Source organism: Emydura macquarii, unplaced genomic scaffold, assembly GCF_026122565.2.
Source record: "Emydura macquarii macquarii isolate MOO-44397 ecotype Brisbane River unplaced genomic scaffold, CSIRO-AGI_Emac_v2 contig_2948, whole genome shotgun sequence".
Classification (NCBI taxonomy): domain Eukaryota; kingdom Metazoa; phylum Chordata; order Testudines; family Chelidae; genus Emydura; species Emydura macquarii.
The window spans coordinates 5,195,266-5,211,382 of record NW_027133085.1 but is presented as its reverse complement, the minus strand read 5'-3'; the positions used below and the strand labels follow the sequence as shown (position 1 = coordinate 5,211,382).

General features: G+C 40.9%; 1 protein-coding gene across 10 annotated transcripts in view; it reads left to right on the top strand.

Annotated features, from left to right (window-relative positions):
* The window catches only part of LOC137167650 (poly(rC)-binding protein 3-like), a 490,543-nt gene that overhangs the window by 409,583 nt on the left and 64,843 nt on the right, over positions 1-16,117 (top strand). For 9 of the 10 annotated variants that reach the window (XM_067569882.1, XM_067569883.1, XM_067569874.1 and 6 more), the window contains one exon: positions 385-519. In XM_067569882.1, coding sequence (XP_067425983.1) covers positions 442-519 — 78 coding nt within the window. In that variant the 5' untranslated portion in view covers positions 385-441. Of the gene's footprint in view, positions 1-384; positions 520-14,926; positions 14,975-16,117 lie in introns of those variants that run through there. The other variant, XM_067569878.1, reaches the window with a different exon arrangement.

The following is a 16,117-nucleotide window of genomic DNA, read 5'->3' as shown; positions in this document are numbered from 1 at the left end:
AGAGGAATGAAAGTGTTTCCATTTCCCAATTCAAACAAAAATGACAGAGCTGAAAAGTAAAAATTGAATTTTTCATACACACACAACCACACATACACAAGGAAATATTATATTTCAATGTTTTGCTGCAGTTCTGCTGCACTGAGTGGCTCTCAACTTCAGAGTACATGAAGCCAATAGAATCTTGAAGGCACAAAAGGTAAATTTATCACCTACTTGATGATGTCTGAAGTAGTCAGAAGCTTAAAAAATCAAAGGAGCTTTGCGCGAGCTAAACTATACTAGGGAAAGTCTAAGGTGGGATATTAATTGGTCTGTTCAACATGATATTTTCAGCTTTGAAAAATTTCAGCCACTCAGTGGTACATTTTTTATTTTTTGCAGGTTGATTAAGTGAAAAAATAAGAAACTGCTTCCAAGCACTGAAGATACCAGGCCAGGATGAACACGAAGGACACAAAAGTGACTGAAGGAGGTCTCAATGTCACACTCACCATACGCCTTCTCATGCACGGCAAGGTGATGCATTTAACCCTGCAATAGTGCTTGTCTTTTTTATTTATCAAGGTGTCTGTAGTTGCATTAAAGTCTGACAGTTACATTTACAAAGGACCTGCTCCTGCTCCAATTTAAGTCAAGAGCAAAATTCCCATTAACTCGAGGCCCAAAAACCTGTTCCTGATTCAGCAATGTGATACCGTTTATGCTTAACTTAAGCATGTATTTAATTCCATTCCTGTTCAGCACAGCACTTAAGCACATGGTTAAGTGTAAATCGGAGCCTCTGACTGACCACCTTGGGACCAGAGTGCCAATATCAGCATCACAATTCTGTAGCTCAGGGACTGACAGCAATTTTATAACACACCCCAGTTTCCAATACTTTGTTAGTCTCTTAACACAGACAGTGTGCTGCTATAAATTAAAACTTGTTTCACAGGTTCTCACCCTGGGATCATGTTTATTTGCAACATTTGAGAAAAACCAGCTGAGGTGTTTTCATGTTTGGGGAGCATCTGTACAGTACTGGCTTCAGGTGCTAAGATATGGGAAGTGGACCTGAGACTGAAGAGGATCCTAACGGGAGTGGGAAAGAATCCACTGATTATCCTTCATGTGGGTACAAATGATATAGCTAGATTCTCGCTGGAACGTATCAAAGGAGACTATGCCAGGCTGGGGAAGACTCTTAAGGAAATCGAGGCTCAGGTGATCTTCAGTGGGATTCTGCCTGTCCCTAGAGGAAGGCAACAAGATTCTGATGATAAACAGATGGCTCAGGCAGTGGTGCTATCAGGAGGGCTTTGGGATGTATGGCCACTGGGAGGCATTCATGGACTGTTCTTTTGGGATGGACTTCACCTGAGTATGGAGGGAAATGCACTTCTAGGATGGAGGCTGGCACAACTGATTAAGAAAGCTTTAAACTAGGGAGTTGGGGGAGATGGTTGGGAGGTGCCCAGGTAATCTCCATGCCTGATTTTAGCATTGAGAGGGAGGAAAATGAAGTAAGAAAGGACACAGCAGTGGGGACCAGAATGGACATTCAGAAGAAGGGTGGTGTAGATACCAGTCTAACAGGTGATATTGGCAGTAGAATGACTGTGCCAAATCAGGTAAGGAACCTGAATGAAGCCAAACAGCAAAAATTAAGATGTTTGTATGCCAATGCAAGGAGCCTGGGTAACAACATGGAGGAACTAGAGCTACTGGTAGAGGAAGTGAAGCCAAATATTATAGGGATAACAGAAACATGGAGGAATAGTAGTCACGACTGGTGTACAAGTATTGAAGGGTATGTGCCATTTAGGAGAAACAGATATAAAGGCAAAGGTGGTGGAGTAGCATTGTATATCAATGATGAGGTAGATTGTAAAGAAATTAGAAGTGATAGAATTGATAAGACAGAGTCTGTCTAGGTAAAAATCACATTGAGGAAGAAAACTACTAGATTTTCCCTTGGGATAGTGCTTAGGGTGTGCTACGGATCACCGGGATCTGATTTGGACATGGAAAGAGACCTCTTTAAGGCTTTTAATGAAGTAAATACTACTGGGAAATATGTGATTATGGAAGACTTTAATTTTCCAGATATAGACTGGAGGACAAGTGCTAGTAATAATAACAATAGGGCCCAGATTTTCCTGGATGTGATAGCTGACGGATTCTTTCATCAAATAGTTACTGAACCAACAAGAGGGGATGCCATTTTAGATTTGATATTGGTGAGTAGTGAGGATCTCATAGAAGAATTGGTTGTAGGGGTCAACCTTGGTTCGAGCAACCATGAGCTAATTCAGTTCAAACTAAATGGAAGGATAAACAAAATAGATCTGTGACTAGGGTCTTTGACTTCAAAAGGGCTAACAAAAAAATTAAGAGAATTAGTTGGGGAAGTAGACTGGACTGAAGAACTCATGGATCTAAAGGTGGAGGAGGCTTGGAATTAGTTCCTGCAACTTTGACTTGAAGTATCTGAAGCCTGCATCCCAAGGAAGGGGAAAATATTCATAGGCAAGAGTTGTAGACCAAGCTGGATGAGTAAGCATCACAGACAGGTGATTAAAAGAAAGCAGAAAGCCTACAAGCAGTGGAAAATAGGAGGGATCAGCAAGGAAAGGCTACCTCTTGGAGGTCAGACCATGTAGAGATAAAGTGAGAAAGGCCAAAAGCCAAGTAGAGTTAGACCTTGCAAAGGGAATCGAAACCAATTGTAAAAGGTTCTATAGCCATATAAATAGGAAGAAAACAAAGAAAGAATTGGGACCACTAAGCACTGAAGATGGGGTGGAGGTTAAGGATAATCTAGTCATGGCCAATATCTAAAAAAATATTTTGCCTTCATTTTTAGTGAGGCTAATGATGAGCTTGGGGATAGTGGTAGGGTGGCTAATGGGAATGAGGATGTGGAAGTAAAAATTACCACATCCGAGGTAGAAGCCAAACTCGAACAGCTTAATGGGACTAAATCGGGGGGGAGGGCGGATAATCTCCATCCAAGAATATTAAAGGAACTAGCACATGAAATTGCAAACCCATTAGCAAGGATTTTTAATGAATCTGTAAACTCAGGGGCTGTACCGTATGACTGGAGAATTGCTAACATAGTTCCTATTTTCAAGAAAGGGAAAAAAGCGATCTGGGTAACTACAGGCCTGTTAGTTTGACCTCAGTAATATGCAAGGTCTTGGAAAAAATGTTGAAAGAGAAAGTAGTTAAGGACATCGAGGTTAACAGTAATTGGGATAAAATATAACATGGCTTTACCAAAAGGTAGAACGTGCCACACCAACCTGATCTCCTTTTTTGAGAAGATAACAGATTTTTTAGACAAAGGGAATATTGTGGATCTAATTTATCTAGATTTCAGTAAGGCATTTGATACAGTTCCACATGGGGAATTATTAGTTACATTGGAAAAGATGGGAATTAATATGAAAATTGAAAGGTGGATAGGGAACTAGTTTAAGGAGAGACTACAACAGATCATACTGAAAGGTGGACTGTCAGGCTGGAGGGAGGTTACTAGTGGAGTTCCTCAGGGATCTGTCTTGGGACCAGTCTTATTTAACCTTTTTATTACTGACCTTGGCACAAAAAGTGGGAATGTGCTAATAAAGTTTGCGGATGAAACAAAGTTGGGAGATATTGCCAATATAGAGAAGGACCGGGATATCATACAGGAAGATCTGTATGACCTTGTAAACTGGAGTAATAGAAATAGGATGAAATTTAATAGTGGAAAGTGCAAGGTCATGCATTTAGGGACTAATAACAAGAATTTTTGCTATAAGCTGGGGACGCATCAGTTGGAAGTGACAGAGGAGGAGAAGGACCTGGACATATTGGTTGATCACAGGATGACTATGAGCCGCCAATGTGATGTGGCTGTGAAAAAAGCTAATTCATCCTAGAATGCATCGGATGAGGTATTTCTAGTGGAGATAGGGAGGTGCTAGAATCATTGTACAAGGCGCTGATGAGACCTCATCTGGAATATTGTATGCAGTTCTGGTCCCCCAAGTTTGAGAAAATGAATTCAAACGGGAACAGGTGCAGAGAAGGGCTATTAGGATGATCCATGAAATGGAAAACCTGCCTTATGAGAGGAGACTCAATGAGCTTGTTTTAGCCTAACCAAAAGAAGGTAAAGGGGGGAGATATGATTGCTATCTAGAAGTACATCAGAGGGATAAATACCAGGGAAGGAGAGGAATTATTTAAGTTCAGCACCAACGTGGACACAAGAACTAATGGATATAAACTGGCCATTAGGAAGTTTAGACTTGAAATTAGATGCAGGTTTCTAACCATCAAAGGAGTGAAGTTCTGGAATAGCCTTCCAAGGGGAGCAGTGAGGGCAAAAAACCTATCTGGCTTCAAAACTGAGCTTGATAAGTTTATGGAAGGAATGGTCTGATGGGACAGCCTAGTTTGGCAATTGAGTGATCTTTGATTACTAGTGGTAGATATGCCCATGGCCTGTGATGGGACATTTGATAGGGTGGGTTTTGAGTTATTACAGAGAATTCTTTCTTGGGTGTCTGGCTCGTGAGTCTTGCCCACATGCTCAGAGTTTAACTAATCACCAAATTTGGGGTCAGGAAGGAATTTTCCCCCAGGGCAGATTGGCAAAGGCTCTGGGGGATTTTCACCTTCCTCTGTAGCATGGGGTACGACTCACTTGCTGGTGTATTCTCTGTACATTAAAGTCTTTAAGCCATGATTTGAGGACTTTAATAACTCAGTCATAGGTTAGAGGTTTATTACAGGAGTGGGTGGGTGAGGTTCTGTGGACTGCATTGTGCAAGAGGACAGACTAGATGATCGTATTGGTCCCTTCTGACCTTAGTGTCTATTAGTCTATGAGTATACTTTTGCTCTCCTTTAGCAAGGAAACACTGAAAATAGATATAGATAAAATATTTTTGGAAATAGCGCACTAATATATACAAAATTTCTTTTTGATTTATAATGCATAAAAATACCTATTTTAGACTCTAGGCAGCTGTGTTATGCATTAAAAATATAATCACGTTAAAACAAAAAACAGCAGCTACTTCTCACTCCCTACACCAGAAAATAACTGAAAGAGATTCAAAACCCATATAATAGCCCCCTAACATAGCAGTTCCCAAACTGTGGGTCGTGACCCCAAATGGGGTCACTTCATCAGCAGATGGGGTCATGGCAATCCTGAGTGTGCAGAGGACACCATTTTACAAAATGGCCTCCCCTACACAGCGTGACCTCACATGCACCATATGCACAAGGTCACGTCGCACGGAGGATGCTGTTTTGCTCTGCAAAATGGCGCCCCCCCCAAATACAGCATGATGTCACATGCACTGTATGTGTGTGAGGTCAGGCAATCCAGACGACGCCATTTTGTAAAACAAAATGGCATCCTCCTTGCGGCATGACCTTGCATGCACAGCGAGTATGAGGTCACATTGCAGGAAGGACACCATTTTTAAATGGCAACTTCCATGCGGTAGTGGGAAAAAACACATCTGAAAATGGGGTCATGCAGGGAAAATGTTTGGGAACCACAGCCCTAACACAAATATCAGACTCTCTTATATCCCATATGTACTGGATTTGTGTATGTGTGGGTTTGTATGTGTAACAAACTACGTTAAAAGAATATTAAGGTTGCAAAGACAAGCACTCAAAAGTTAGAAAATGCCTAAGGTTGCCCACGCAATTTTAACTCAGCCCCTTTGTGCATATGCATTATGATACAGTCTTTAGTTACATGGTCACATGCTAATTTTTTCCCAAGGATCCCTGCCTCCTTCGGTACAACGGATAGACCTGCTCTGGGGATGAATCAGGATTGTATAGAGAAGGAGGCTATTATTTGTAAGACCTCTGCCTCATTTATTGAGGAAGTTGGAAGATGTGTAAGTACTTAGGTAATGGTTTGCAGGAAGCAAAAGGATGGTCTCATGGTTAAGGCACATGAATACTGCCCTGGAAAATTGGATTCTATCCCGGCCACAGAGTTCTTATGTGATGCCAGATGAGTCACTTAAACCAAACTGTTCACAGGTGATCACTAATTGTTTTCTGGGTGCCTGATTTAAGACCCTGGGGTCTAATCTGCAGAAGTGAAGAGCACTCACAGCTGCAGCTGAAGTCAATGAGAGCTATGCTTTGAACATATAAATGCTGCATAATGCTTATAATGCTAGATATTCTGAAAATCAGTCCCTCGGCACCTCAAATTAGGCACCCAAAATCAGTGGATTCTTTTGACCTTAAACTCTGTGCTTCAGTTTCCCATTTGTAAAATGGGGATAATAATATCTCGTCTTACAGGGCTGTTGTGAAAATAAATTAATTAGTGTGTGTGAAGCACTCAGATACTGTCGTGCTGAGTGCCATAAAAAAGCCCAGTAGGAAATTAATATTAATGTCTTCAGAGCAAGGTTTGAATAGTGTGCAATGAGTAAAGTGCAAGGCCACTCATTAAAAAACAAGGATAAGACAATACTGAGTAGCTGCAGTTCACTCTGTCCCCTAAATGAGACAGGAGTCCTGTGGAAAAAATAACATGAGATTATGTGATTAAAGATTGTATTGTAATGCATACTCACAGAGAGGCCAAATTAAGATTACATGGCCTACTTTAGTTCTGGCATTTCCAAACTTCTTAGTGCTTGAATTTGCAAGCTTAATAATTTTTTTTAACTTAGTTTGTGTGTGTAATTTCCTAGGCTTTTAAAAAAGCAGACTGAAGAGCAGAAGTTCCATCATGTGGTATCATATTGCCACATGGTCATCAGCAGGGCTGGAACCTTTAGATCTACCACACCAACCTCTGTCACGTGAGCTATCGGCGTAACTGACCGCAATAGTAGGATGTCATTCTCTCTTTGGACCAGCACTGGGGGTGGGAGGTGAGATAGATTGCCAGTGGGTTTTACAGATGTTTGCTGACAGCCGAGACATGGTAAGACTCAGGAAACTTGGTTTCCATCCCATGCGCTGAAGGGGAGTGTGTTCTAGTGGGCATAGACTCTTCTGTTTAATCCCCTCAGATGCATCCCCTCCTCCCTGCCCCCATTCCCACTCCTATTCGACACTGATTCCTAGTCCCTATCTCTTTGTCCAGCCAATCCGTCAGTTTCTCATCCCTCGCCCTCTAGTTCTTGTCTGACCAGACTCCTCGTCCAAATTTATTTTTCCCTCCCTCCTGATCAAGTTGAATTCCAATCAGAGAGCTTCCTCCTCCATGCTGCCTGGGTGCCAGCAGGGGGGTCATTGAGAGTCCATGAGAGACAGACTCCCTGCTCTTAGTTCCACGTCCCGCCCAACTATGGCTTGGAGCAGCCATTACAGGGAAAGTCCAGATTCAGTCAGGAAGCCCTGGACTGGAGAGAGAATGCATCCTTCCCACAGAGCAACTGAGCAATGCACAGGCTGGAGCTGTGACAGGCTGGAGCATTCTCAGTGAGGGCAGAGTCTTCAGAAATCTTAGCTGCTAAAATCAAAGTCTTTGTGGAGCATGTGCTAACTGATTTTTCAGAGACTTATAACTTGGCCAAATTTGGGCAGATTTTTCACAGGGGCAGCAAAAGGCATATCCCTGCTACAATCATACCAGCTGCCAAATTTCATTTCCCTTCTCCGAAGCATGGGGATGCTAGATCTGGTCACCAGAATTTTGTAACAATGACCAAAACTACATATTTTTCCCTGGCCTTTTGCCTCAGAAATGGCTGAACCATTTTGGCTGAAAGTTTTCAACAAGTTTCAGCCCGAGGCAGACACCTGACATGTAACATTTCAGCGCAGATGGTTTAAATTTAGCAAAGTTGTAAGCAACTGAAAATAGGGTCTTCTAATGGGAAGTATCGGGCAAACTTATAAGGCCTATAATATGTGTGTAAAAACCTAGGATGTGGTTCTTAGGGGGTCGATCCTGCAAGGTGCTGGCCCTGATCCAGCAAAGCACTTAAAGCACGCTTACCTTTATGCCTGTGTTTAGTCCCATTGGCTTCAATTAAACTACTTTTGGCTTACATGCATTTCTGGATCATGCCAGAAAGCTGAGCTGCTCTCAGAATCAAGCCCTCTATGTAACTCAGTATCAGTCATTTTCAGGATATTTTAGTTAAACTGGTTTTTAAACTAGTTTAAAGCAATCAGAAAGGAAATTAGAAGTTAATTTTCTGTGTTGACCATAGTGAATTGGGTGCACAACTACTGTTAACAGTAAATGGGTGTTACATGTCTAATCTTCTATTAATATGTAGCCCTGAGGGTTTAAATTAAACCCATAAAAGCAAGAAAATTCCAAGTTAAGGGTGGAAATATACCATACATCCTCAGTTAACAAGCCCAATGGGTGTACTCTTAACTACAGCATATTCTAATAATGTGTCCTATTGTGCCTAAGGATTGCAAAGAATGCATTAAATTAGAATTTATTTTTGTAAATTAAACTCAGGCCCTCATAGTTACTTTGATGTCATCTTTGTGATTTAAAAATGCTAACATCGGTGTGGGACTTAATATGAACTCACTGCAAAGAGGTCATTCTGAGAGCTGAGAATGGCTCTGAAACAGGAAGAAATATGTTTCCACACTGTTTCTTAAGATTTGCTGTGATAATGGAATCACTGGAAATTGCTGTACTCTAATTAGCATTCCCAGACAAAACATTTAATTGGGCCAGCATTAAAGTTGTAAATAAGGATTCATAACTTACAGGCAGAAGTGGAGAATTAAAGGACATTGTTATAAATAATAGAATTTCCTGGTTTTCCAATTTTATTATTTAGTAAAATAAATATTTTTTTAAAAGTTGAACTGTATGGAAATCCAACCTTAACTCTGTCCCTATAATTGTGTTGCCCTCTGTACCCCTACATTAGGAGGTTAATGTGCTTGTGACATCTGTATTGTATTTCATAAATAAACATCTTAAATTACACTTGTCTATACTTAACACTTAGGCCTGGTCTACGCTGCCACGCTGGGTCAACATGAGATATGCTAGTTACATAACATAACTAGCATATCTCACGTCAATGTACTTACAGTCTATGCAGTGCTATGTCCTCATGATGCTAAGTCTATGGGAGAGCATCTCCCATCAACATTGCCATCCGCCTTTCGGGGCAATGGATTAATTCAGTCAACAGGAGAGCACTGTACCATCGACTGAGCAAGTCCACACAGACCCGCTCAATTGATGCTGCTGCATTAATGTCTGCTGTTGCGGCAGTGCAGACATACCCTTACACTCCATCTTAAACTACACTTGTCTACACTTAGTGAAGACGTTACCTACACCAACAGACCTTCTCCCGTCAGCATAAGTTCTCTACCTCCCTAAGAGGCAGTAGCTACATCAATGGGAGAAGCGCTGTTTATACACCCCTGAGCAATGCAGTTATACCAACAAATTTGTAGTGCAGACCAGGGTTATGTAAGCTTAATTAGTTGAGTCGTAAACCCAGATGGCTTTGGACATTTTAAACACTTTTGTGGTTTGCATGTTGTCTTTAAGAGGAGGAGGATGACTTCTTTGACCATGTCTCCTACGTATCATGTAGCATGATATATATCGCTGAACTCCAAACGTAAAATGTCCATAGACAGAAAGAGGCTAACCATTTTGAAACATAGAAGGTTAATATTGTAAAAAATTCCACTGGCTGGCATTAGGGAAGTAATATTGCACAGGGAGCTGGTTAGATCTTCAATGAGTGTATATGACATGTAAGAGATGAGAGAAGCCTGATTTTCATGTCATGACTAGGTTAAATCAGAAATAACTCCACTGAAGTCAATGAAGTTACAACAGTGTGAATCCCCTCAAGCAAGATCAGGATCAGGGCCAAGAAGTTTCTATTGTTGTCTTATCAAGAGATGGTGTGTTAGAGGATAGTCTCTGGCCTTTTATGGAGTACTCGAGTAGTAAGTAGTTGGTACATGCCATATATTAAGGATGATACAATGTAGAAGTATATAGAGCTCATATTGTCAATGAGAAAGATTTTCCATATACAGGCATAAGGCTCATGTTCCATGAAGTTCAGCAGAGATGGGGCAGGAAAATTGGGACAGAATTAAGGTTGTTAGGATAACCTAACGCTCCATTTCCCTATTTCAAATGTTTGAATTGTATTTGGTTGTCAATGTTTGTTCTATAAAACTATAATGTCCTTTCAAGTTTTTCCCTCCGTCATTTAAGTGACCTATGTATTCACAGCCATGATTTCATCTTACCTACATTTTGTGTTTGGGAATTTCCCTAGTTTTTAAAAAAAACATTTTTTGTTTCTACTTCTGTCAAGTTATTGATATGGTGTAAGCCCCCACTGGAGTCCTTCCCAGACTCATAAGCTGTGCCAGAATCCCCAGCCAGTTTATAAAATATCCCAGCAGCCTAGCAAGACACACCAGCTATGCCAGTTGCTAACTGATCTACTTCTTAGGGTTCTGCCATACTTGGGCACCCTGTGAAAAGGTCAGAGACACACAGTACATGCTCCCCTGCCTCCATACTTCCTTCCCGACACTCACCTCTACCCAGCCTTCCCCTGCCAATAGGTCATCCTGGACACTCAAAAACTTAACTGTCCCTCTGGACATCCCTAAAAAACTTAGCTATCCCAGGTTCCATCTCTAGATCTCTCCCCACAGCCACTGAGCTTACTCTATTTTGTCCCTGCCAGACAGTCTCACAAACTCAGCTTCCTTCTGGTCACCTGCAAAACCTGACTTCCCTTAGCTACCATTCAGCTCTCCCCAACCATCTCCACTCACCCAGCCCTTCTGACAGCACCCAGCTATGCTTCCCGTCTCTGCTCAGGGACTCCTACAAACCCAGCTGCCCCATCTTCCCCTGCCCACCACCTTCCTATTCCCCAGATACCTTTTACCACCATCCCATCTGCCAAGGCTGCCAAATGTTGTGCAGCTCCATCTCCTACTCCCGCCATTTCTTGGGACTGAGTCTATTGACCTTAAGCTGAAGTTTAAGGTCATATACAAATTATTTGCCTATTTACAAAAGGCCTGTTCATAAATAATTTGTATAAACGCAACACATGGAGCTACATAAATTTTGGCAGCTATGTCAGGCATTCTCCCAGAGTATTCTTACACCAACCTATCTGATGTGTAAAGAAATCTTAATTCAACAGCAGACATTGTTATGGGGATGAGAGAGAAAAGGAGAGAGAAGAAATCCGGTGGGGCTGCACAGAGTGTGGGTTAGTGCAGAATTCAGCTTCGTGTAGGCAACAGAGATAGGAAGAGCCCATTGGAGTGGGAAGGTCTGGGTTCTCCTGCCAACCCCCCCATGCCTCCCGTTATGGAAAGGGGCACGTATCTCCTTTCCCATCCCCTCCACTCAGGAGTGAGGAGAGGACAGAGCTGCCAAGAGCCCTAGGGTGTGGTTGAGCCCCCCACAAGGGTCTGGAGGTGGGCTGAAGAGCTTCCCGTTGTGAGGATGTGGGATTCTTCATACCTCTCTGGACTTTGTTACCTTGGAAGGGGGTGAACCAAACTGGTGACTCAGCTGGAGGGCCAAAAAGGTGGGCTTTCACTGGAGGAGTTGCCAATAAAGCATTTTTTGGAGGAGTTGCTGATGAGAGGAGGAGATGAGGGAAAGTTTGGAGGAGTTGCCAATTGGAGGAGTTGCTGATGAGAGGCACTGACGATGAAGAAAAAGTACACTACAGTCTAAGCACCAGATGATGTTACTAGTAATTTGAACCTTCAGGGCTCAGCTGGGAGCCCCTTCTTTGTAATCAGGGTTTCTGCAACATCCTTGTTCAGGCACTCTCAAGATAGGGCTGTCCTCATGCCCTGACTGCCCCCAGCATTAAATTAACATTTTTGGAAAGGACTTATAGTATGCAAATATAGAGTGCATGCGTGCGTGCGTGCGCGCCATCCCTAGCTATCAAAGTCCTAAGTAGGCATCAACTGGATACATTGTTAAAGCTCCAAAAGAGCCATTCTTTTTTTTTTTGGTCAAAAATCAACTTTTCATAATTGCCCGTAAAATAGATTAGAATAGGTTCTTTGGAGCTTTTGATGTTTCTCTTTCATTTTCCTGTTCACATTTTGCTACATCTGTATTCTCCACAAATTTTGGAAGGCTGATTTTCTTGCCTAATGCCAACAGTAATGAGGTCAAGCACTGTGCAGTATTGTAAAATCTTTCCCATACAGCTCTGCCAATATCCCGCAGAACTAGCTCTGTTCCAATTCTGAGCCTCATGTGCCCAAACTAAAAGGACTCCAAGGAAGCATTTACACTGTACTAGAGAATCATTACATGATTTTAAAATGGTTTGGACTTGTACACAGCCAGTGTTAACAGGCTGTCTGAAACCCTGAAGATTCGCCATGAAGGGCTGAATTCAGATGTGTATGGTGTCAGTAGAAGGGTCTTGGATTTTAGGAAAGCAGGTTAGGAGAGGTTTAAAAGTCAAGTGTATAAAGTGAAATAGGAGGAAATATTCAAATGTGCCAGTCTGGAAGAAGGCTAAGACATCCTAAAAGACACCTTAAAGAAGGCCCAGCAGATTCAATTCTTCTGCAAAAGAAGAATGTAAAAGAAACAAGAAGAGCTCCATGTGATTTCGTAAAGGATTGTACAAAGATCTGAGGTGAAAAAGAAACCAAGCTATTGTGGGAATAGCAAAATGTGCAGGACACAAAGAAACATACAGGGAGCTAGTTATAGCCTGCAGGAAAAAGTTTAAGATGGCAAAAACCAAAACCGGAAATTAATACAAGCCAGATGGGGTGAGGAGAACAAAAGCATTTATCAATAGAGAGGGGCTACAAGTAGGAAAGAAGAAGTAGAGAGAAAGTAGACCTGTTGTTACTAAATGATATGGGTTAATAAATCTGGGGGAAAATAACATGTGAGGGAGAAATCTGGAAAGCACAAAAGCTGAAAGAGAATTGGTGTGATAGTGGCTAGAAAGATTAGAACAATAGACATGAGTTTGACTGCAACACAGTGACATTGTAGCCAAAAATACGAGCACAATTTTGGGCTGCATCTACAGAGTCGTCAGGTCATGGGATGGGAAGGCAATAGGTACCTCTCTCTGTGGCTCTGGTCTGGTGAAAACATGTGGAATATTGTACTCAATTCTAAGTACTAGATCAGGTGAAAGATATTGAAAAATAGAAGGGAGCTCAGAGCTCAAGAATAAAATCGTCAGGTGGCTGAACAGATTGGGAAGGAAAATGTAAAGAGCTAAGCATGTATAGCTTTATGACGAGGGAGAAAATAAGTTTGCAAATCTATCAAGAGATAAACACCAAGAAGGGATGTAATTTATTTTGCGTGGTACAAGAAATTAGAACTAGAAATAATGGAGTAAAATAATAAGTAACTGTAACAATAAAGGCTGAACAAAAAGGAATTTAAGCCTGAATACAAGGAAAAACTGCCTAGGCTGTGGAACAGTCTCCTAACGGAAATGTTGGAAGCACCATTGCTTGGAATATTTAAACATATCTGGATAAAATACAAGCAAATGTACTATAGGAAACAAGCCTGCATTAGCAGGAGAAAAGATATGACGATCTAATAGGGCTTTTCCATCTCTGACTTTTTGACTTGGTGAAACATTCCAGCTATATCCTCATAGTCACAATATCAGTAAATTAGACAAATGTACTTAGCCACATTTTCAGCTGTGCCAATTGATTTTGATTCTCAGTTTTTGGATGCCCACCTTGGGCCTTTTTAGTAATGCTGAGCACCTATAACACCCATTGACTTCAGCTAGAGTTGTGGGTGCTCAACACCTCTAAAAAAGCAGACCTACTGTGTTCCAGCAGGGCACACCTAACATCAGTGGCCATCATTCTTTAATCGTTAGCAACAACATTTTCTACAGTTGAATTTTTTTTGTTACTGAACTGTTCACCCACGTTTAAAGACACTAATACAGGCAAGATAAAAAAACATAGAGAACATCTCTCACTTTCATTCATTATACAGAGCACAGTCTTGTCTTCATGGATATTCTTTTTAACAGCAGAATAACCTGGAGCCTCTTTTTCACAAGTGGCTGTATAATCCATCCCTGACAGGTCTGTAAAACAAAAAATCACCAGCTCCTCTGCTGTCATGAAATAAATAACCTCCTCTAATTTTTATCCATTTCACATTAATATATAATATAAAAGAAAGCGTCTTTGAGAGTTGGCTTCTCAGCCAGTTAATCCAAGGAGGAAAAATGCCAACTAAGTCAACGCTTTTTCTGTAGTTTTTATTTCTTGTGAACACGCAAGGAATTTACGATGATTGATTGTGCACTTCTTTTAGATAATTTCAGTGACAGCCAAAGTTCCTTACTACTTTACTAGCCTGACAAAATGGAGTGATTCACTGGACAAGTGTTAGCAGTCTAGGTATTTTCTTATTGCCAATGGGCACTGAATCTTCCAAAAAACAAATCACACGACAAAAATTTCTTGTACCTAGCAAGCCTGGTATTCTGGTCACTTCACAGATATAATGAATTGATATAGTCGAAGGCACTGTTTCCATTGATATTGATTTCGTACAGTAGGCGGGCACAGGCACTGTCATCACAAGTACCATCAGCACTAGAAGGAAGATAAAAGGGGGTTGTGGTAGATAATTGTGGTGAAATGTTATAAAAATAACTAGCCTGCTACCCAAATAAAAGTAGGAAGTGTTATAAAAGGTCTCTGCAAGACAAAAGGATGGATGGACTGATGGAAGGAGCAGAATAGTGTCTTCTCTTTCAGAATGTCTATAACTTAAGTGTCAGTGAGCTGTAGAAACTGATGAAGGCATTCAAGTATATGACTAACTTTTAACACAGGAGTAGACCTACTGAAGACAAGTCCTTAAGTATCTGGCTGAATTGGGGCCTTAAGCATCAGATGTTGAATACATAAACATGGATCGCCGGTTAACATGACTGACTCAGCCATTCGTTCTTTCAAGGTAGATGAACTGAGTTATGGTACATATAATTTACTGTGTCTTTTTTTCTGAGACTTAAAAACTGAAGTCCTCTGTGCTCTGAATAGACATAATTAAGTGGTAATACTTTGCACTTCCGTATTGCCTTCCATGAAAGAATCTCAATGTGCTCTACAAGTACTTATAAATGAAGCCTCAGAACCATGCTTTGAGGTGTTATCTCTATATGATGATGAGTGAGGCACATTAAAAGGCTTATAGCACTTTTTGTTAGACCAGGTGTTTGCTCAAACAGTCTTGTCAAAATGTGTCTTCTCCCCATTATGGTGAATATCACCCCCACCCAGGAGTGTCTGTTTTTCAGGTACATTATTAGTTCACGTTTTGTACAAGGCTTAATCCTAATGTCTTTACCTTTGCCGGTGCAAAATTCATATCAAAGTGCAACAGTATCTTTATCTAAGTAATAATGGAATAAAGGCTTTAGGATGTTGCTTGTAGTTTGTCAAATGATTTGGGATGAAAGTACAAATGTATGATATTATTATGACTTTTAAAATGGTTTTCACATCTATAAATGTGTTTAGATGAGGGCTCCTGTCAGATTAATGTTTCACAACACTGTAAAGTTGGTAGCAGGATTGTTTTTATAACAGAATGATAGCTCATTTACTGTAAGGTTGGGGGGAGGGCTGTTTTTTAGCAATAATTCCTGAGATTGATGGTGCTATAATGATTATTAAACAGGCAATATTTAGAAAAATGATGGAACTTCACACATCATGTTAGCAGTCTAAAAGTTAATCTTTATGCCAAGCTTTGTTACCATTTGTTAAGCTTCCTGTTTTTTTAACATGACTAATTTGTTTTCCTTGCTATGCAGAAGGCAAACTATTAGCTGATTAGGGAAATAGCATTTTCTCATAAACTTTGACTGAATGTTTCAGAACCTCAGATTAGTCAATTGCACTGTCAAGATTTCTGTCACTCATGTGGAGTGTAAGGAGTACTTCACTGTTGTTTTTTGTTTTAATTGTGTGTTGCATTAGCAATAGGATGGCATTGGTAACGTAACAACTTCAGAAACAGTGTTCTGTTTTGTGATAAGAACCTGTTCCTCTGGAGTGCTCATTTGGCGTAGAACTCATTCATATCTAATCCATC